The sequence below is a fragment of the Haemaphysalis longicornis genome, unplaced genomic scaffold, assembly GCF_048455015.1.
Source record: "Haemaphysalis longicornis isolate Haplotype H1 unplaced genomic scaffold, Haemaphysalis longicornis Haplotype H1 scaffold_4, whole genome shotgun sequence".
Classification (NCBI taxonomy): domain Eukaryota; kingdom Metazoa; phylum Arthropoda; class Arachnida; order Ixodida; family Ixodidae; genus Haemaphysalis; species Haemaphysalis longicornis.
In genome coordinates, this window is record NW_027526361.1 from 63,556,447 (window position 1) to 63,571,796 (window position 15,350).

Genomic DNA, 15,350 nt, shown 5'->3' on the forward strand with positions numbered 1-15,350 from the left:
TTTCCTCCTATATTCGCGGCATCTCTTTCTTTTCTTGCGCAATTACTCATTGTGTACGCGGGGCACCTACGCGCATACACACACATCTTATTTGGCTTTGCCTGAATTCCCCTGTAACCACCATCAGCTTTTAGCTTTTGGTCCCGCTCCCCCAACTGCATCAGAACATACTAGTCGGGTCCACGACAATCCCGCAACTCTAGAGTTACGCATACCGTATGCCTTTGAAAACGGCCTCCATAAACTGATGCACTGGTCTCCCCGAGTTTCTGGCACTGAGCATACTCCATTCGCCTTCAATGTCTACGGCGTGAACGGTGCATATTTGGCCACAGTCTCTTAGTAAACTGTGTGCTCTTCGCAGGTAGGACCACAAGACTGGACCAGTGTTCATTGTACTATCGTTAGTCCTCCTGCGTTCGTTCACTCTTTCCGAGGCTTCAGACTATGCGGCCATATTTCTTAATGGCGACTACGATGGCGCAATGCGCACCAAAACCAGCCCTTAACCAAACATCCTCCATACGCCGAGCCAATACACTCGCTTGCAGGAGAGGCGTTACGGCTACGTTTGGGCAGATATGTCTTCCGGCCATCGTCGTTATTCGCGTCAACGGTTTTCTTAAGATTCAGCTAACGCAGATGGCATTATATTCAGGTGCTATTGAATATTATACCTGTATTAGCGACTGCATATTCACAGGCTACCTGTTTCTTTCTTGCAATGCCTTTTATGGGTCCCATGTGCTTCGTCGGGAACTTCTGAATGTTCTTTTCTGGCGCAAAAAACCAATGACTCTAGGCTGGTCTTTTTTCTTTCTATTATTTTTCTCACTTCTCCTAGGTTCCTCAAATATCTGTATCATTAAGATCAAGACGTAGTTTCCACTCTCCGATTAGTTTTTCGTAAGGCAGAAGAAACGCTGATGAAAGTCGGACCAAGCTAACAGGCAGAAGAAACGCTGACGAAAGTCGGACCAAGCTACCACAGCTCGTCGGTATCGTGTTGTTTAAATTTCGACTTGGATCGTTAGAATTTATCTCGTGTAAAGGAATATATCAAGCGTAACTAATTTTTTGCTTTGGTAATGATGATGGAGATCGCGTGGTATCCTTCTAACTATTTCACAGTCGGCAGCGTCGGGTAGAAGCACTATGCTGAAAAAAAAAAGCACGGCTTTGTATCAAAACTTGCATTTAGGATGCACCGAAGGGTTTTAGGAAAGCGCTTGTTTGAAGTTATCTGAGATTTTTAAGCGTTCTTCGTTACTGCGGTCTGAACCTTAGTGCTATTTGCAAAAGTATAATTGACAGTAGAAAATAACTATGTTGGACCTGCTAATCCTATGGCAGGGTAGCCGGCAGTCTGCTTTCGGTAGTACCTCTGCCGTGAACACTTGGTTATTGTGAATCAATCTTGGTACTCTGGCCCGTTGAAGCGGTGACGTCAACCGGCGAGATTAACCCTACGTTAGCCGGAGTACCACGAATCCAATCGTCATGACGTCGTTACATTTCACTGAGAAACTCTTAAAAATGCGGCTCTTATAACTAGGTAACGTGCATTGAACGCGAGGTATAATGGAAACGAAGTTCGTTTCATTTCTCAGCAAACTAGCTTCCGCAGAATGGCAAAAACAAGTCATTATCGAAGTTGAATTCTCAAGGCCTTTGTCTGTGTTCCTTTATCAGTCAGGGAAGCCGTATTTTGCATGCATGCTGCACATACAGGAAAGAAAAACAGGGATAAATACTCCGGTTTTTCTTCGCTCCCAGGACTAACTGAAAGAAAGCAAAACGTAGTGGATGACGTCGATGTCTCTTCCTTCACCAAAGTCCTCCAGCAAGATAGAAAGCTAATTATGTTCTCTGAATCCTCATTATGGCGCTCTGCTTTTTCTAACCGAAGAGGAGAAAGTGAAAAGTAATTAAGAACAGCTGCGGGTCTTTACGGTCACCGGAAATGTCGAAATCTGCTGTTGCAGAAAATTCCTCGTTTTCGTCTGTGTGATTGGGAAAACTGCATGTGCATGTGACGGATATACTCCGTGTTGAGCGAAGAAACGTAAAAGAAATGGATAAAATCAGCGTAGTAGCAAAAACAGAAACACAAAACTAGAAAAATCCCCAGGGATATAAGCAGTTTTAAACCTTCTAGTTTAGAATAGACGTGCGGCTGTGCACCCTTCATTTTCTTGTGTTTATCTCATACATTGAAGCCTCGGCAAGGCAATAGAACACTTGGCCGTCTTGATTGGTGTAAACAAAGGTACATTACTTCAACAGCTAAGTTTGTAACCTTTCTGAAAGCGAGTAAGGAATTTAGATAAAGTCTCTGAAGATATCGGTGTCTTTCTGACCCTCCGAGACGCCCAGCAGAAATCAGTATTGACGTCTCCCGCGGCTTTCCTTATCTCCCGTCCAAATGTCGAGCCAGACTGCAGGCTGTTATTTTTCTGAACAGCCTAAGAAGCCGGTTTCTCAGTTCTGCTGGTATCACCTGGCTTCTAGTTACGTCATTTCTATGATCTTTCTGTAGTGACAATGAGTGGGGGCGCAGCTTATCGGCGACCACCCAGGCTCCGGAGCTAGCCTTTCCGCACCCAATCCCAGAGTGGCAGCCGTACACTCAAGCTGCGGTACATGAGTGGCGGCACGTCCGTTCTTGAGAATATGTCGGCATCAAATACTAAGCAGGAACAAAATTGGTGTCAATCACAATGGCCAGTCAGGAATGCCGCTTCTAGGCGTCAAGATTGGCTCCTTGTTCTTCCCGTCGCCAGTCACTCATTTCGTCGGCTCCACAGGCTGCCATACGCCCCTCGAGAGTTCCTGCGCACGGAGCGTCCCTCCCCAACACCCGAAACTAAGTTTCCGTCCTCGGTGTTTGCGAAACCACCTAACCGGGTGATTCTCCGACAGCTTTTGACACACCTGGATGCGTAAACGAGATTGTAAGCTTCATGGGAACCTGTTTGCTTTGATTCGTGGGTCATTTTATGACAGCTTGAATGGTCAGCCTCCTGTAACGAATGGGTTGTTTTGGACTTGAATGCCCTACCCCTCCTCGAATATTTTTTTTTGCCATTGCTGCGGTTCTCTCTCTTCTTTTTACGCTGCGTACCATGCCGCCTTAGAGCAATTCATTGTAATAGCGTGGTTCCGCCAATTACAGGTTGCTGGTGCAACGAAAACAATAAATATACGGGTTATAACACGGCAGGACCACATATAAGCAACTGGTACCACCATGGTGTGTAGAGGTTTTGTTTGGTGTTGTACATCGTACTTTACAATATTGTGATGCATGTACCGTATTGTTGTACACATTACTTAATTCTTCCCATCAGCATTCTTCCCGCGCTATAAATACACTTAAAATACAGTTAATTTTTTTACCATACTTGAAGAAACATGCCTGCCGCTTGTGGAGCTGATGTCATCTGTTCTTATTAAAGCTTCTCCGTCCCTCTCTTTTTATCCCCGTCCACAGCATTTTACATGTGGCTTGCAGCCTGCAAACAATGCAGTAAATGTGCGTATTTAACTTCACAACCTTTATTCCTGCCATATCTGGTGACACGAGCAGTAATAGACTGCCCGAATAGCACTGCTGCGTTTGCGGTACTTTGAAAATGCCCCTAATTTATGAAAACTTTCCGGGGCAGATTTTTTTTCCTTTTCCATCACGCGTCAAGCAAGAAAAATTTGCTAAGCACAAGCAGCAACAGCCTTCCAGAATCGCTGTATCCAGCAGGTTCAGTCTCTCCGTGTTTTTTAAATGTCACTGGAGCCCCTTAAACTATGTGCACAGAGTTATTTTAAATTGGCAAGCAGTGGCCATTTTTATATCTCAATAACCATATACAACGCTGTTATCGCTAAGGACATACATTTAAAAGAAAACGAAGTATACAAGAAAAACATTTTTTGTGATGCTTTTTCGGATAAAAAATATGAGCCCGTTCTTTAACTGCGTGACGCAGAATATTCACTAATTAGCAAACCATGGATTAGGGGTCCCTCCGACATAATGAACGACGCGAGCCCTCCGCCTTTTTTTCCCAACGCATAAGTAACCGGCCGTGGCTACTCCTCATCTTACCGAAAGACCAAACACACCGAGTTAACCTGGCGAATTTAAAGAACTCATTTATAAAACACGTGTACCGCTCCGAGCTTTAAAAATGCAAAGCCAGGCAAACCTTGTTCCTTTTTACAGGGAGGGGGCTTATCTGGCTAAGCTTTTTTCGCGAGCCAGTGTCTTTGCTTGCGAACCGCCCGACTGGCGACCATTAAGATTAGGTACGCCACGTCCTTCTCGAAAGTCGCTTTTTGCAACGACTCAGTCGCGCCGCGAGGGTCATTACGAATGCTTCAACGTCAGCAGAAAGTTTCTGCTAACATTGTTTTTTTATCAGTAGATTTTTCGCGGAGTTCGTTACGGCTTTCAGTTTCTTATGTTACGAAAAGTAGAGAATTAATGTCCGTTTTGCCGTCACGAAACACACATTGGGGCACTCGGCCCCACGAAGTGTTATTACAAACGTTGCACTGTATGTGTCCGCTGATCGTGGTGCGCTTTTAATCTGGCAGCCCCTTAGCGAGATCTGCCGCCGTCCGGAGAGAGCGCCATCAGCAGTTCGTGGTTGTTATGCATGGAACTCGCGGTAGATTAACGCAAAAGAGGGGATGGAGGGATAAGGCAAGGAAAAAAGAAAAGAATTTATAGTAGGAAGAGCGATATAAAAGAAATAGTAAACAAAGAGGACAACTGAAAAGTAAAGGATGTTACCTTCCTTGTGATGTTCTCAGTGTTAATATTCTCGCCTGGTCGTTTCCGTGGAAAAAAATTTGCACCATCATGATAGGCACATTTCGAGTTCAAAAGATTTGGGCAGAACCTCCCCAATGGAGCTTTGTCATATAGTGCATAGGCAGCATAGCTTAAGACATTGAATCGGCTCCGTCTTGATTTCTTTTCGGCCGACCGGGAGTATGTGACCGGATCTGTGCGGTTTAAAACAAGCCGAACGCAGTCGCATTCTTCGCATTAATGTATGAGCAGTAGCTGGTCCATCTTGGCAAAAATTTGCGCCTACCATCCGCGGACGCCGAGCGTGGGAAAAACAGAGTGCGGCGAGTGCGAAGGCAGGTAACACAAAGCACCTGACGTTCAGGAACGGTAGACGAGCCAAACTGCGCACGCGCGAACTAGTAAACAAAAAATCACACATCTCCACGCCATGAACGATGACGAGGGTGCGAAGCACTGGGACGCAAGTGGTGTATTGCCTTTGTGATGAGCGTCATCGTCCGTGTGTGCTGATGCACTCTGAGTTTTTAATGATTTTGAGGCGCAGTAAATGCACTGTAAATGACAAGCGCCACACGAAAGACAATTTGCGTCCCAGTATTTCGCACCCTCGGCATAGCTCACGGCGTCTTTCTCCGCGAATTATCGTTAGATAGTTTAAGGTTTTTGCTTTATTTTTGCGCTTTGTACCCTTTGACGTTCGCGTTCTTTGCTACTGCAGTTACCGCCGCTCTCCCCAGATGACGAGCAGGTGGTACTACAGTGTGCACAGCTCTCTATAGATGGCGTACAATGCTGTGCGCACGTAAAGCGCCTTGCGCACGGACAACTCCAGACATCGGCACGGACATTGCGAGGTCCTAAAGGGCTTCGCCCTTAAAAAACAAAGACAGTGGTTTTTTGTTGGCCGGATGGGATGTCATGTTTTCAGAAACTCCGCCAAAGATGGCTGCTGTACACTGGTTGCTCCGCTACGCTTCCCGTCGTGGTTTTCTCTACGGTCGCAGCGGTGACCACGGGCATTGAGCGTAGGTGTTCGGTTTGGGATTGTGGTGAGGCCGCTCTTGACAAACTTCTGGAGAGCACTTACGGTGGCGTGCAATGCGTGTGTGCGGCCATGGAGTTTCACATAATAACAACTAGAGATGAATCTGGCGCTGTGATCGTCCGCCGCGATGGGCGTGATGGGTAGTTCTGGATTCAGATTGGAACTCAATGGCTTGTGGAAGTAGTTATGGATCCAGTCGTGCAGCCAGTATCGTTTTCGTTTTGCACTTGCATGAACGTATCTGCCTATCTTGGAAGAAGCGTTTAAGAATACGTTCCTCTTTGAACTGAATGCCGCATGCACGCGCACTGATGCCGCCCTGAGTAGTAATGTTTTATATCCTGCAGAGTTGGGAATCCGGTTGGTTATCAATTCATTGCCGGCACAGCGAGCACTAAAACACAAATGACGGCGCTGTGTGCGGTGAAGTTGCCTGCGAATTAGGAGTTGCGGCGCTGCTCATTCGGCAAAGCAGTGTACTTTCGAAGCTGTCGATAGTTGCGAGCTGCTTGGAACAGCCACACTTTTCGTGCTAACGTTGGCTTCTACGGCGTAGACCAGCAGTACCGGCGGCTGATAGGAACGCGGCTTGATGAATGTAACTAATTCAGGTTGGAATAACTTCCCCAAAGATGATCGATTTCTTTTTTTAGGAGCACAAAACGTTTCCTAATATAAAAAAACTACAAGCGCTGAAACTTTTGCAAATATTTTTTAAAGAAGTCCGCATCCCGCTGTAGTTGGCGGCAAATGGCAAACGTATTCCGCAAACTTCATCGACCGCTCGTCTGCTTTTTATTTAAACGCGCCCTTTTATTTCGTACAAAATCAGTTTTTGGTCACTTGCTTCCTTGTTTGCCATGTCATTTGTAAATAGCGAACCGGTAAATGTAATTTGTAAATAGCAGGGCAAACTTTCGAATTACAAAAAAAAAAAAAAGAAAAGAAATTGCTCTGAAACTTAAGGCGTCCGCGCTTAACTGCCGCCTGGGGGCAGCGACGTCGACAGAGCCCGTGACAAGCATAGAGTTTCTCAATATTACCTAGAGTGGAAAGTGTCGCTGCGATCGCACGCCGACATGGGAATTGTGGGTAGTGTGAGAATAGGATTGGCAGCAAGTGGGTAGTACAAAGGGCTATGGATTAGGCTTCTCGGCTCTGAAGTACTTGTTAGTTCTGTTTTCGGTGGGCTTTTCCATTTTCGGGATGCCAATTTCTAGAATTCAATGGCTATCACAGATATGTCTACATAACAGCGTGATTAGCACTTAGCGCATGTGCTCGCGTTAGCGGCGAGTTTCTTAAGATGAAGGGGTGACCACATGCAGTGACAGCGACAAGCGACGCCGAAAACGTAACTCAAAAGGTACAACAGCAGAGTGTACTGGGTGACAGCGACAAGCGAAAAAAAATTAATACACTGCCGCCAATGTCCTCTGTCGTCGTCGCTCGTCGCTACAGTTCACTGTATCGCCGCTGCCGCTCGCTTGTGGGCTGCTTCTGGACAGCAAAAACCGAGCGAAGGTCCCAGCGGCCTGTTCATACCGCTTGCCGCCGCCGCCCACACTACAGCCACTAAATAAGCTACGCTAGCCCACACTATCCGTTTTCTGCACCCATTCAGTTACGATTTTCGCATCGCTCGTCGCCGCCGCTGCGTTTACTTACCCCTTGAAGCATTCACTGCCTTGGCCAAGCGCAACAACTACTCGACAAGCCAGTATTTATTTGCCATTTAACGCATTCATGCAATTTCATCGCGCGTGCTTGAAAACTTACTTGCGGTAATAGACTTCGCCTCTAAGTTTATTCAAAACTGCTTGGACAAAGCAAATAAATACGACGCGATTGCATGATTCTTGCATCTCGGTTGGATCTGTTTCGCCTGCCGAAACGCGTAGCATACGATAATAATACTGTATTGAGAGGAAGCAAGAGCACAGTTTCAGACAATCTAAACAATTTTTTTCAGTTAAATATTACAAAAAATCAAAGAAAACCTCACCCAGTTTGGAGTATGTAATATTTAAAAAAAAATTACGCCCACCTCCCCTCGCGGGAACCCTGGTGTGATGCAACGCATCTCATGGGGGGGTTCCATTGGCGTTTTCCATCGTATTGATTACGCTTATAGCAGGGATTCTCACGCGAAGGGGAGGTGGGCGGACGACCGCCGACTGAGACCGCCGTAGCGCGGCATGCCGCTTTATATTCACAGCGCCCGAAGGAGAGGAGAGCGCGGAGAGAGAGAGTACTGCACATGCGCAGCGCGCTCAGGGACGAGCGCAGCGCCGCCCACCGGCGCCTAGCAACGAAGTGAGGGCGCGCTGCGTCAACCCGCAGCTGTTTGGGAGAGAGTGTTCGCTATCGGAGAGAGGAGAGGAGGAGAGGTGCAGCTGTGCGGACAACGCCGGACAGACGCAGGAAGGACAGAGGGGCGAGCATGAGATGCGTTGCATCTAATAAATCCGGGACAGCCCGCTGTATCTGGTGGTGTGAGCCAAAGGCAGTATTTCTGCTTTTTTCCCCTTTGTAACACAAATTTGTTTTGAAACATAAGCCCTCTAACACGGTGTCTTATACAAAATAAAATTTGTTAACAGCGGCACTTTTGGCAGCTATTTCTTAAACAAAAACTCAATTTGCGTAGCCACAAAGTCGTTGCCGGCCATGCCACGCCGAACTTCCGGCTGAACTACAACTATGGCGGCACTCATGGAGGCGTAGAGCGCATTCGCCGAATCACGTTGACGCTAGCGCCAGATTCCACTCTAGGTGAGTTAGTGAGAAACTCTATGGTGACAAGCAGACTTCTGTTGCGGCGCTGGGCAGGGCGCGCGTACCCGCCAATCGCCTGCAGCGGCCACAGGTCGGTTATAAACGCTCCCATTTGCGGGCGCGCTATCAGAGCTACGTTTTGGACCAGGACCGTGGGCCGATAACGTTCCCTTGCTCTGCTTGCCCTGGCAGCAAACGAGAGCGATTTTAAAACAGGTCGTTTGCTGCAGCGAGTCGCCAACGCTGCCGCTAACACCAAGGTTCAACAGCAAAGACCTTCGTTGGAAGCAGCACATTTCTCCTGCTCTATCTTGACTCTGTGTGTTCTTTTTTTTGCCTCCCCTGCACCCCGGTAGTTCTTGTTCTGTTGTGGGAAAGAGAGGGCTCGGTCATCCATGAGCTGGCCTTTTTCGGCAAGAGGTTTTTCGTTTCCGGAGTGGAATCGCGCTCACCACGCGTCGCTGCTCCCGCCTACACCGATGTGTTTCTGAAGGGGACATTCAAATTTTAAGAACTGAAACTATAGTTGAGTTGAGAGCGAAATGTGAACGCGAAATATTTGGTCATCTCATGGATCGTCTTTAAAACCCTACCGTTCCTTTCTGGGGCGTTGTTAACAGTGTACGCAAAAGGTCTTTTTAGTGCAGGAGGGGTGTAGATGTGCTGTTCCTGAAGAAGCCATGGTTCCGAAGCTTGCAAAGCCTCTTGAGCTAAAGAGTGGCGAGCCAGCAAGAAAGAGGAGGGCGCGCGTTCCCATTGCTAAACAATGCCCAGGAGCGGCGGGCTGTTCGCCAGGCGCCAACGGAGGCACGCTCTCCACTTTCTCTCTGTTCATTCTCCTGTTTCTTGTTTGTTCTTTCCTCCCAATTCCTTCTGGTATGACGATCCTTACTACCCGCTGGCGGGCACCTGCGTTAAGTGTGAAAGTTGCGTCGGTCTTCCGTCCTTGGGTGACTAATAGCCGCGTCGATGTCGGCGCTCCGAAGCTTGCGCCGAAGCCTTGTGTACCAGCTGTGCGCAGAGCACTATAGCATCCCTTTAAAACAGGGACATACCTGATCCATCGGCAGTTAATGGGACCCTGCAACATTTTCGATACGTTCTTTAACTCTTTCCTCCGCGTCTGGAACCACTGCGAAAGCTATCGTTATCGCCAGCACGGAGCGGCACTGCGTGATTCACTCGTCGCACCAGATACGCCTTCCATTTCTGCTTTGTTTTTGTGACTTTTTTAAGTTGATATAGAAAAGCGTTCATTGCTGCAACTCAATGAAAACCAGCCAACAGCCGCTACATGGCCTCAGTGACGTAATTCGAGCCGTCGAAGAACGTCAAGACCGGGAAAGAGAGAAAAATTTTTTGAGTCAGTTCCCAAGTTGCCAAATGGGCATAGAGCAGTGATTTGTGGCGGAGGTACTTTTTGACCCCTGATGTAAGTACTGGGTGTGTTGGGTAACTACGCTCGGCAAGCATTTCAGATTTGAAAAAAAGTTGAAACAAGTGTTGCGGGGTCCCTTTAATACTGTTGGCAGAACGCCGCGCTGAGGGAGCGGAACAGCAGTGAAAACGGCTGCTGGAGCAATGGGAGTCTACAGATGTCGCCTAGAACTCTCCTCCGCATTCACCTGTGGAACGGCTTTCAATTTCTTATTCGCTAGATTTGCAAGTGATTCTGAGCGAAAACAGCCCGTAATCCCTTACTTATGTTTCATGAAAAAATTTCGACGGAAAGTTTTTTTTTTCTGCATTTAAAAATTACCGTCTTTATTGGGTCTGGGTCGCAGACAATGTGATAAAAGTTTACTGACAGTTTCGAAGAGGCACCTAGTCTTCACCGCTATGAAACAAAGCTGCATCGACGCTACGAGAACTGCTGCACTGGCAGAAGGTCCATGTTAAAATTTAAACCACCTATAGCGACGTGAGAATTGCACAAGGCATTGAAAAAAGAAGGGGAAGGGGGAGTTTTATTGCAAAATAGTTAAAGTGAGCACAAAAGCCTTCGCCCGACATCTGTGCGGCGAGCCGGCTACTACACTTCCCTTCGGCTGCTGTTAGCAGCGCATACCCGAACGTGTATTGGGCAACATTTAGGCATGACATACCCGCAGATACAGTGGCCAGCGCTTGCCAAAACATTACATACTCATTCAGCGAAACAGCGGCCGTCCGGCGTCTATAGCAGAAAAACGACACCTCGACCTCCTATTGGCTGCGGCGCTTCTGTAGCAGCCTTGGCTCCGGAGGTACGCACCGTACTGGTATAGAGTGCGAAGCTTCCGCATCCTAGGCGACGCAATCTTGGCAGTAGCGAAAGGTGGCCGTAAACGCCAGTACACCGGAGTTACCGTGAAGCATGCCAACGGGCATTCTATCGTAAATAAAAAAAGAACGCAAAAGCATTACCCTCAGCGTGGAACTGGAAGGAACACACAGAGCTGTTAATTGGACATTGATGGCGTTGCATTCACAACTAATAAGAAATGCTTTGGTAACGTCCGACGGAGTTTTGGGTATTTCGCTTCCACATGGAAATTTGTCTTCTCTAAACCAGCCCGGGACTAGCATTAAACTAGATGCCCTTCGCCATCTCTGGGATAGTGCGCGAAAATGCGGTACAAAAAAAAAAAAAAAAAACGGCGTGAAGCTGTAATTTTCTTATGCAGCTGCATCTATCCTTATCGCCATGTAGGATTTATGAGGCAGGGTTAACAGGGCATGCCGGCGACAACCTGAATAATGCTACCGCAGTAGTCAGCGGACAATTTTATCTGCAAAGACCGGTTCCTGAAGCTTCTTCTGATATATAACTTCCAACCAGGGCTGCAAAGCATAAAAAATACGCCATACACCACCACCACCAACAACAAAAAACATAGCCGAAAATTCTCTGGTTTTCTGCGTCTATCCTCAAAGGCAAACGAAAACCGAGGTCTGTATAATATTTCTTGCCCCGAGGCTCGGCGTAAAAAAAGTCCGCTAGCAACATACACAAAAAGATGTAGTTGGAGAGATGGACAAGCTCAAAACGGAACGAATAAAAAGCTGAAGTCTCGCGCTTGGAATCCAATTCGAAATGAAAAACGGGCGACAGGATGAAAAAGAACCGGTCTGAAGGAAACTGGCGAGCTGTAAAAAAGAACCGAGAATTCAGAGCTTCTTAGAGGGATTTCCTATCCATTCGATTGTACTGTGTTTTTTCGCGCCTGGGCTCGACTCCATGCGGGGAGAATGCGTGAGCTGCGAGGGAAGAAAGACAGCAGAGGTAAGGCAAACTCCGCCCAGATCCCACACGCAAAGGGAACAGAACATGGTTTAGGGAAGCCTCCTCCGCCCAGCTAGGGAAGAGGAGGGGACTCGGTGTCGGACCAGCGGGGGTCGTGTGTACGGAGGGTTAATCCGGGGCAGGCAAGAGGGCAAAGAGAGCTCGGTTCGGGGCAGGTGCGAATACCGCAAGAAAGCCCACATTCAGCTATAATATAAGGCCACCCCGGGACCGCGGCCGCCTTTTCTCTATCCCGGGGGGTTCTTTTTCTTTATCCGCTTTCTTTCGCCCTTCTGTTTACTTGCTTTCTTGCGCCCTTCTGTTTACTTTATCTTGTCTCCAAGCGACGAAGGCAAGTCTAGCCTTGGTTTCGAAGATACTTCTCTCTGGCAGAATGACTCTCATAAAAAATATTGGTTATTTAATGGAAGTATAATGCTGAATTTAGGCGTGGTAGTGGTAGCTGTGGACTGTGTTATTATGCGGGAAGGTTGACTTGAATAAGAAAGCGGGGCAAGGGTATTTTTGAAGCAAAGAAAGGCTCGGCAGAATCCTCCGTTGGTTATACCGTCTGCCATCAGGCCTCACAATTAAATGTTCTAAGCAGCGTACAGCTCTTTCAAACCGCTTACAGAGCTATACGGACGGACGGAGGCACGCACGCACGCACGCACGCACTCGCACACATACACAGGAACTGTAGCCTCTATGGTTCGGGGGGCAGATCGGGGACACACAATACGCACTGCAAATCAGGAATCGACACAAAAACCACGTGCTCGAAGAAGGTAGGCATGGCTCAAAGTCCTCCCGAAATTCCCGGAGCAAGATTTCAGGACGTGTACGCCGATGTCACTCAGTACAGCGCCCCTCTACCCTCATCTCCACAGTAATGCCATGGCCCGTGGTCTCTTTGATAACAAGGGTGACCTGCTAGCTACAGGAATTCCACACACACGGCGGTATGTCACTTCAAAGTTTAAAATAAAAGAAAAGGTAAAAATAGGACCCTCCAAATTTCCTCTTCAGTCGCGCCAAAAAGATTCTGCTCTTCCCTTCCCTGAATCGCACATCGCCGTCCCTCTATTCTATAGTTATCATATTTTCAGCTCCTCATAACGGAACTCGTGTTAGTTATTGTGGAGCGATATATCTTCGGTTTGTGACGAGTATAGCCATCGCTGGACACGCCGCCAGCGGATTTGCCAAAGAAAGAAACAGCCACCGCCGAAGTCATGCAAAAAATACTCGTCAACCGAAAGGGAACATCGTATGCAGACCGAGATCGGGGAACCATCCTAGAAGACCCTGAGGCGGCTTTTCGCACATTCGTGCACGGCACAATCTCTGCGGTAGGCGGAAAGACTGTTGAACTCTGCTCGCAGACACAATGCTGACCATTCACACTGGCTGAACGCCAGCATGCACATGACATCCGGGTAACGAGTGGACTTACAGTAAAACCTGCGCAGTTACCGTCTCCCGCTTAGAAAGTCCGGAAGATAATTGCTCTTTCAGCAGCAACTCTTTAGAACAAATAAAATCACCTGGCTACTGAAACGTAAAATTTTATAGTAAAGAGTAACATTCAGTCCTGTGTTTCGTATTAAACCAATATAAAATATAAGATCATATCAGCTGCTATTTTCGGGCATTATTAGGGAATTGCGGAAGTCCACAAGCCGAATCATTCAAGTGTTTCTTTTGAATTAGATCAGAATTGAATGGGCAGATCCAAGAACTTATTACAGTAAAATCTCGTTAATTCGAACTCGGTTAATTCGAACTTAGTTATTTCAAACTGACGCCCTGGTCCCCCCCCAGACAGACCTGTATATTTCAATAGGCGAAGACACACGATAATTCGAACGCCTCGGTATCCAGAATGCCTACTTCGAACTGAGATCCCCTAGTTTGCATCGCTCCTCGTAGAACAAGTCGGCCCAGTGTGATTGCAATATGTTGCAAATCCAGACCAAGCCAAATTTACTAGAGATGCAAAACAACAAAACAACAACAACAACAAAAACAGTGTAGCGCGAGCGCTACGCTGATGCAACAGCTTATTTTGCTTCCGCAGCGGGCGCCGTACCGTCGGCGTCAGTGCTCCTGCCACAAACGAGCCATAAACATGCCAAAAACGTGTAGTATATCCAAATTCACGATAACGAGTACAGAGTGGTTTCTTTGTGTTCTGTCCGCGCAGTGTGGCTAGATGTTCATTCATTTTAGCGTCTGCCCTCTAATTCGAACTCCGCTTAATTCGAACAATTTTATGGTTCTCTTCGAGTTCGAATTAGTGAGCTTTTACGGTACCCATATGCCCTCTCATATCTTTAATTTCCCTTCCCTTCTTTGTTTCCTTCTTTGTTACTGAGCCGGGACTAATTCCAGTTTCTTCAAGACGTTCTAAAGACGATCATTATGTTTTCCACTGGCGTTCATATCGTGTCTGGTTCACTTGACTCATGCTCGCTGGATATTAGTCTAACGCCTACGAAGCAGAAAATTTCCAGGTGTACTGCTGCCGCTCCACTTCGTTGAATTCGAACGCAAGATTGCAAAATATGTGGATTTATGATGCCGCAGGAAGCGTGTCCAGCGCTGGAATAGTGCTATAAGAGCGTGACTTTAAATCGAATGAAAGCCTCTGACACTACCATTAGGAGCGCATACACACTCGGCATACAATTTACAATGCAGGCGCCAAGTGGAGTATCTCCAAACGTCAACCGAAATAGGCATCAATATGAGAGAACTTACCTCGTAATGACAAAAGAACGAGGAGAAGTAGTGTTTCCGGATGACAGTTCATGGTATCGGTTGCAGCGGGCAGTAACAGTTGCAGTAAGTTTCCCGCAGCGCTTGGAGGCCGTTCGCGAGTGCTACCGCAGAGGGAACCACCGACGGCACACACCGTCCACCATCGGGTCACAGCGCCAGCAGTGATTCGGCGCACATTTTAGCGGGACTGCAGTATCTGCGGAGCGGCGGGGTTCGTGCCGAGAGAATCCAAGGAGGACGTAGGCGGCGGCCCGTGGCACAGTGTAGCACACCTTGACGCCTTCGTAGGCCGCGGCACAACGCGGTTTCTTCTCACGGTGGTCCGCCCGGACCGAGGAAGAGACGGGAGCGTCAACTCGACGTCGCATCTTCGACCGCGGTCTGGGATGTATTCCCGCTAGCCAGTCGATGGGGGCTTCTTTTGAGACTCCGCGCGGGTACACGTGGTCCGGCGGGTCTCCCGTGACGTCAGAAAGGCGCTAGTGCCACCTCGCGGGGCATGAAAGAGGCCGATGGCGCGGGGCTCGCGAGATTCAGATCCCGAAGACCGGGCCCGGGTGCGGACCGTAGCCTCGCAGGATATCGGCTATCCGCTGGCGTGAGAACACTGCTCCGCTCTGCAGCCGCGCGTGCGTCACGCGGCAAGCAGCCAGTTCATG

General features: G+C 48.0%; 1 protein-coding gene across 1 annotated transcript in view; it reads right to left on the reverse strand.

The window, feature by feature from the left end:
* LOC144178849 (uncharacterized) overlaps window positions 1-15,089 on the reverse strand; it is a 63,020-nt gene extending 47,931 nt beyond the window's left edge. The window contains exon 1 of the mRNA XM_077706985.1: window positions 14,671-15,089. Coding sequence (XP_077563111.1) covers window positions 14,671-14,722 — 52 coding nt within the window. The 5' untranslated portion in view covers window positions 14,723-15,089. The remainder of the gene's footprint in view (window positions 1-14,670) is intronic.
* Window positions 15,090-15,350: the final 261 nt, after the last annotated feature.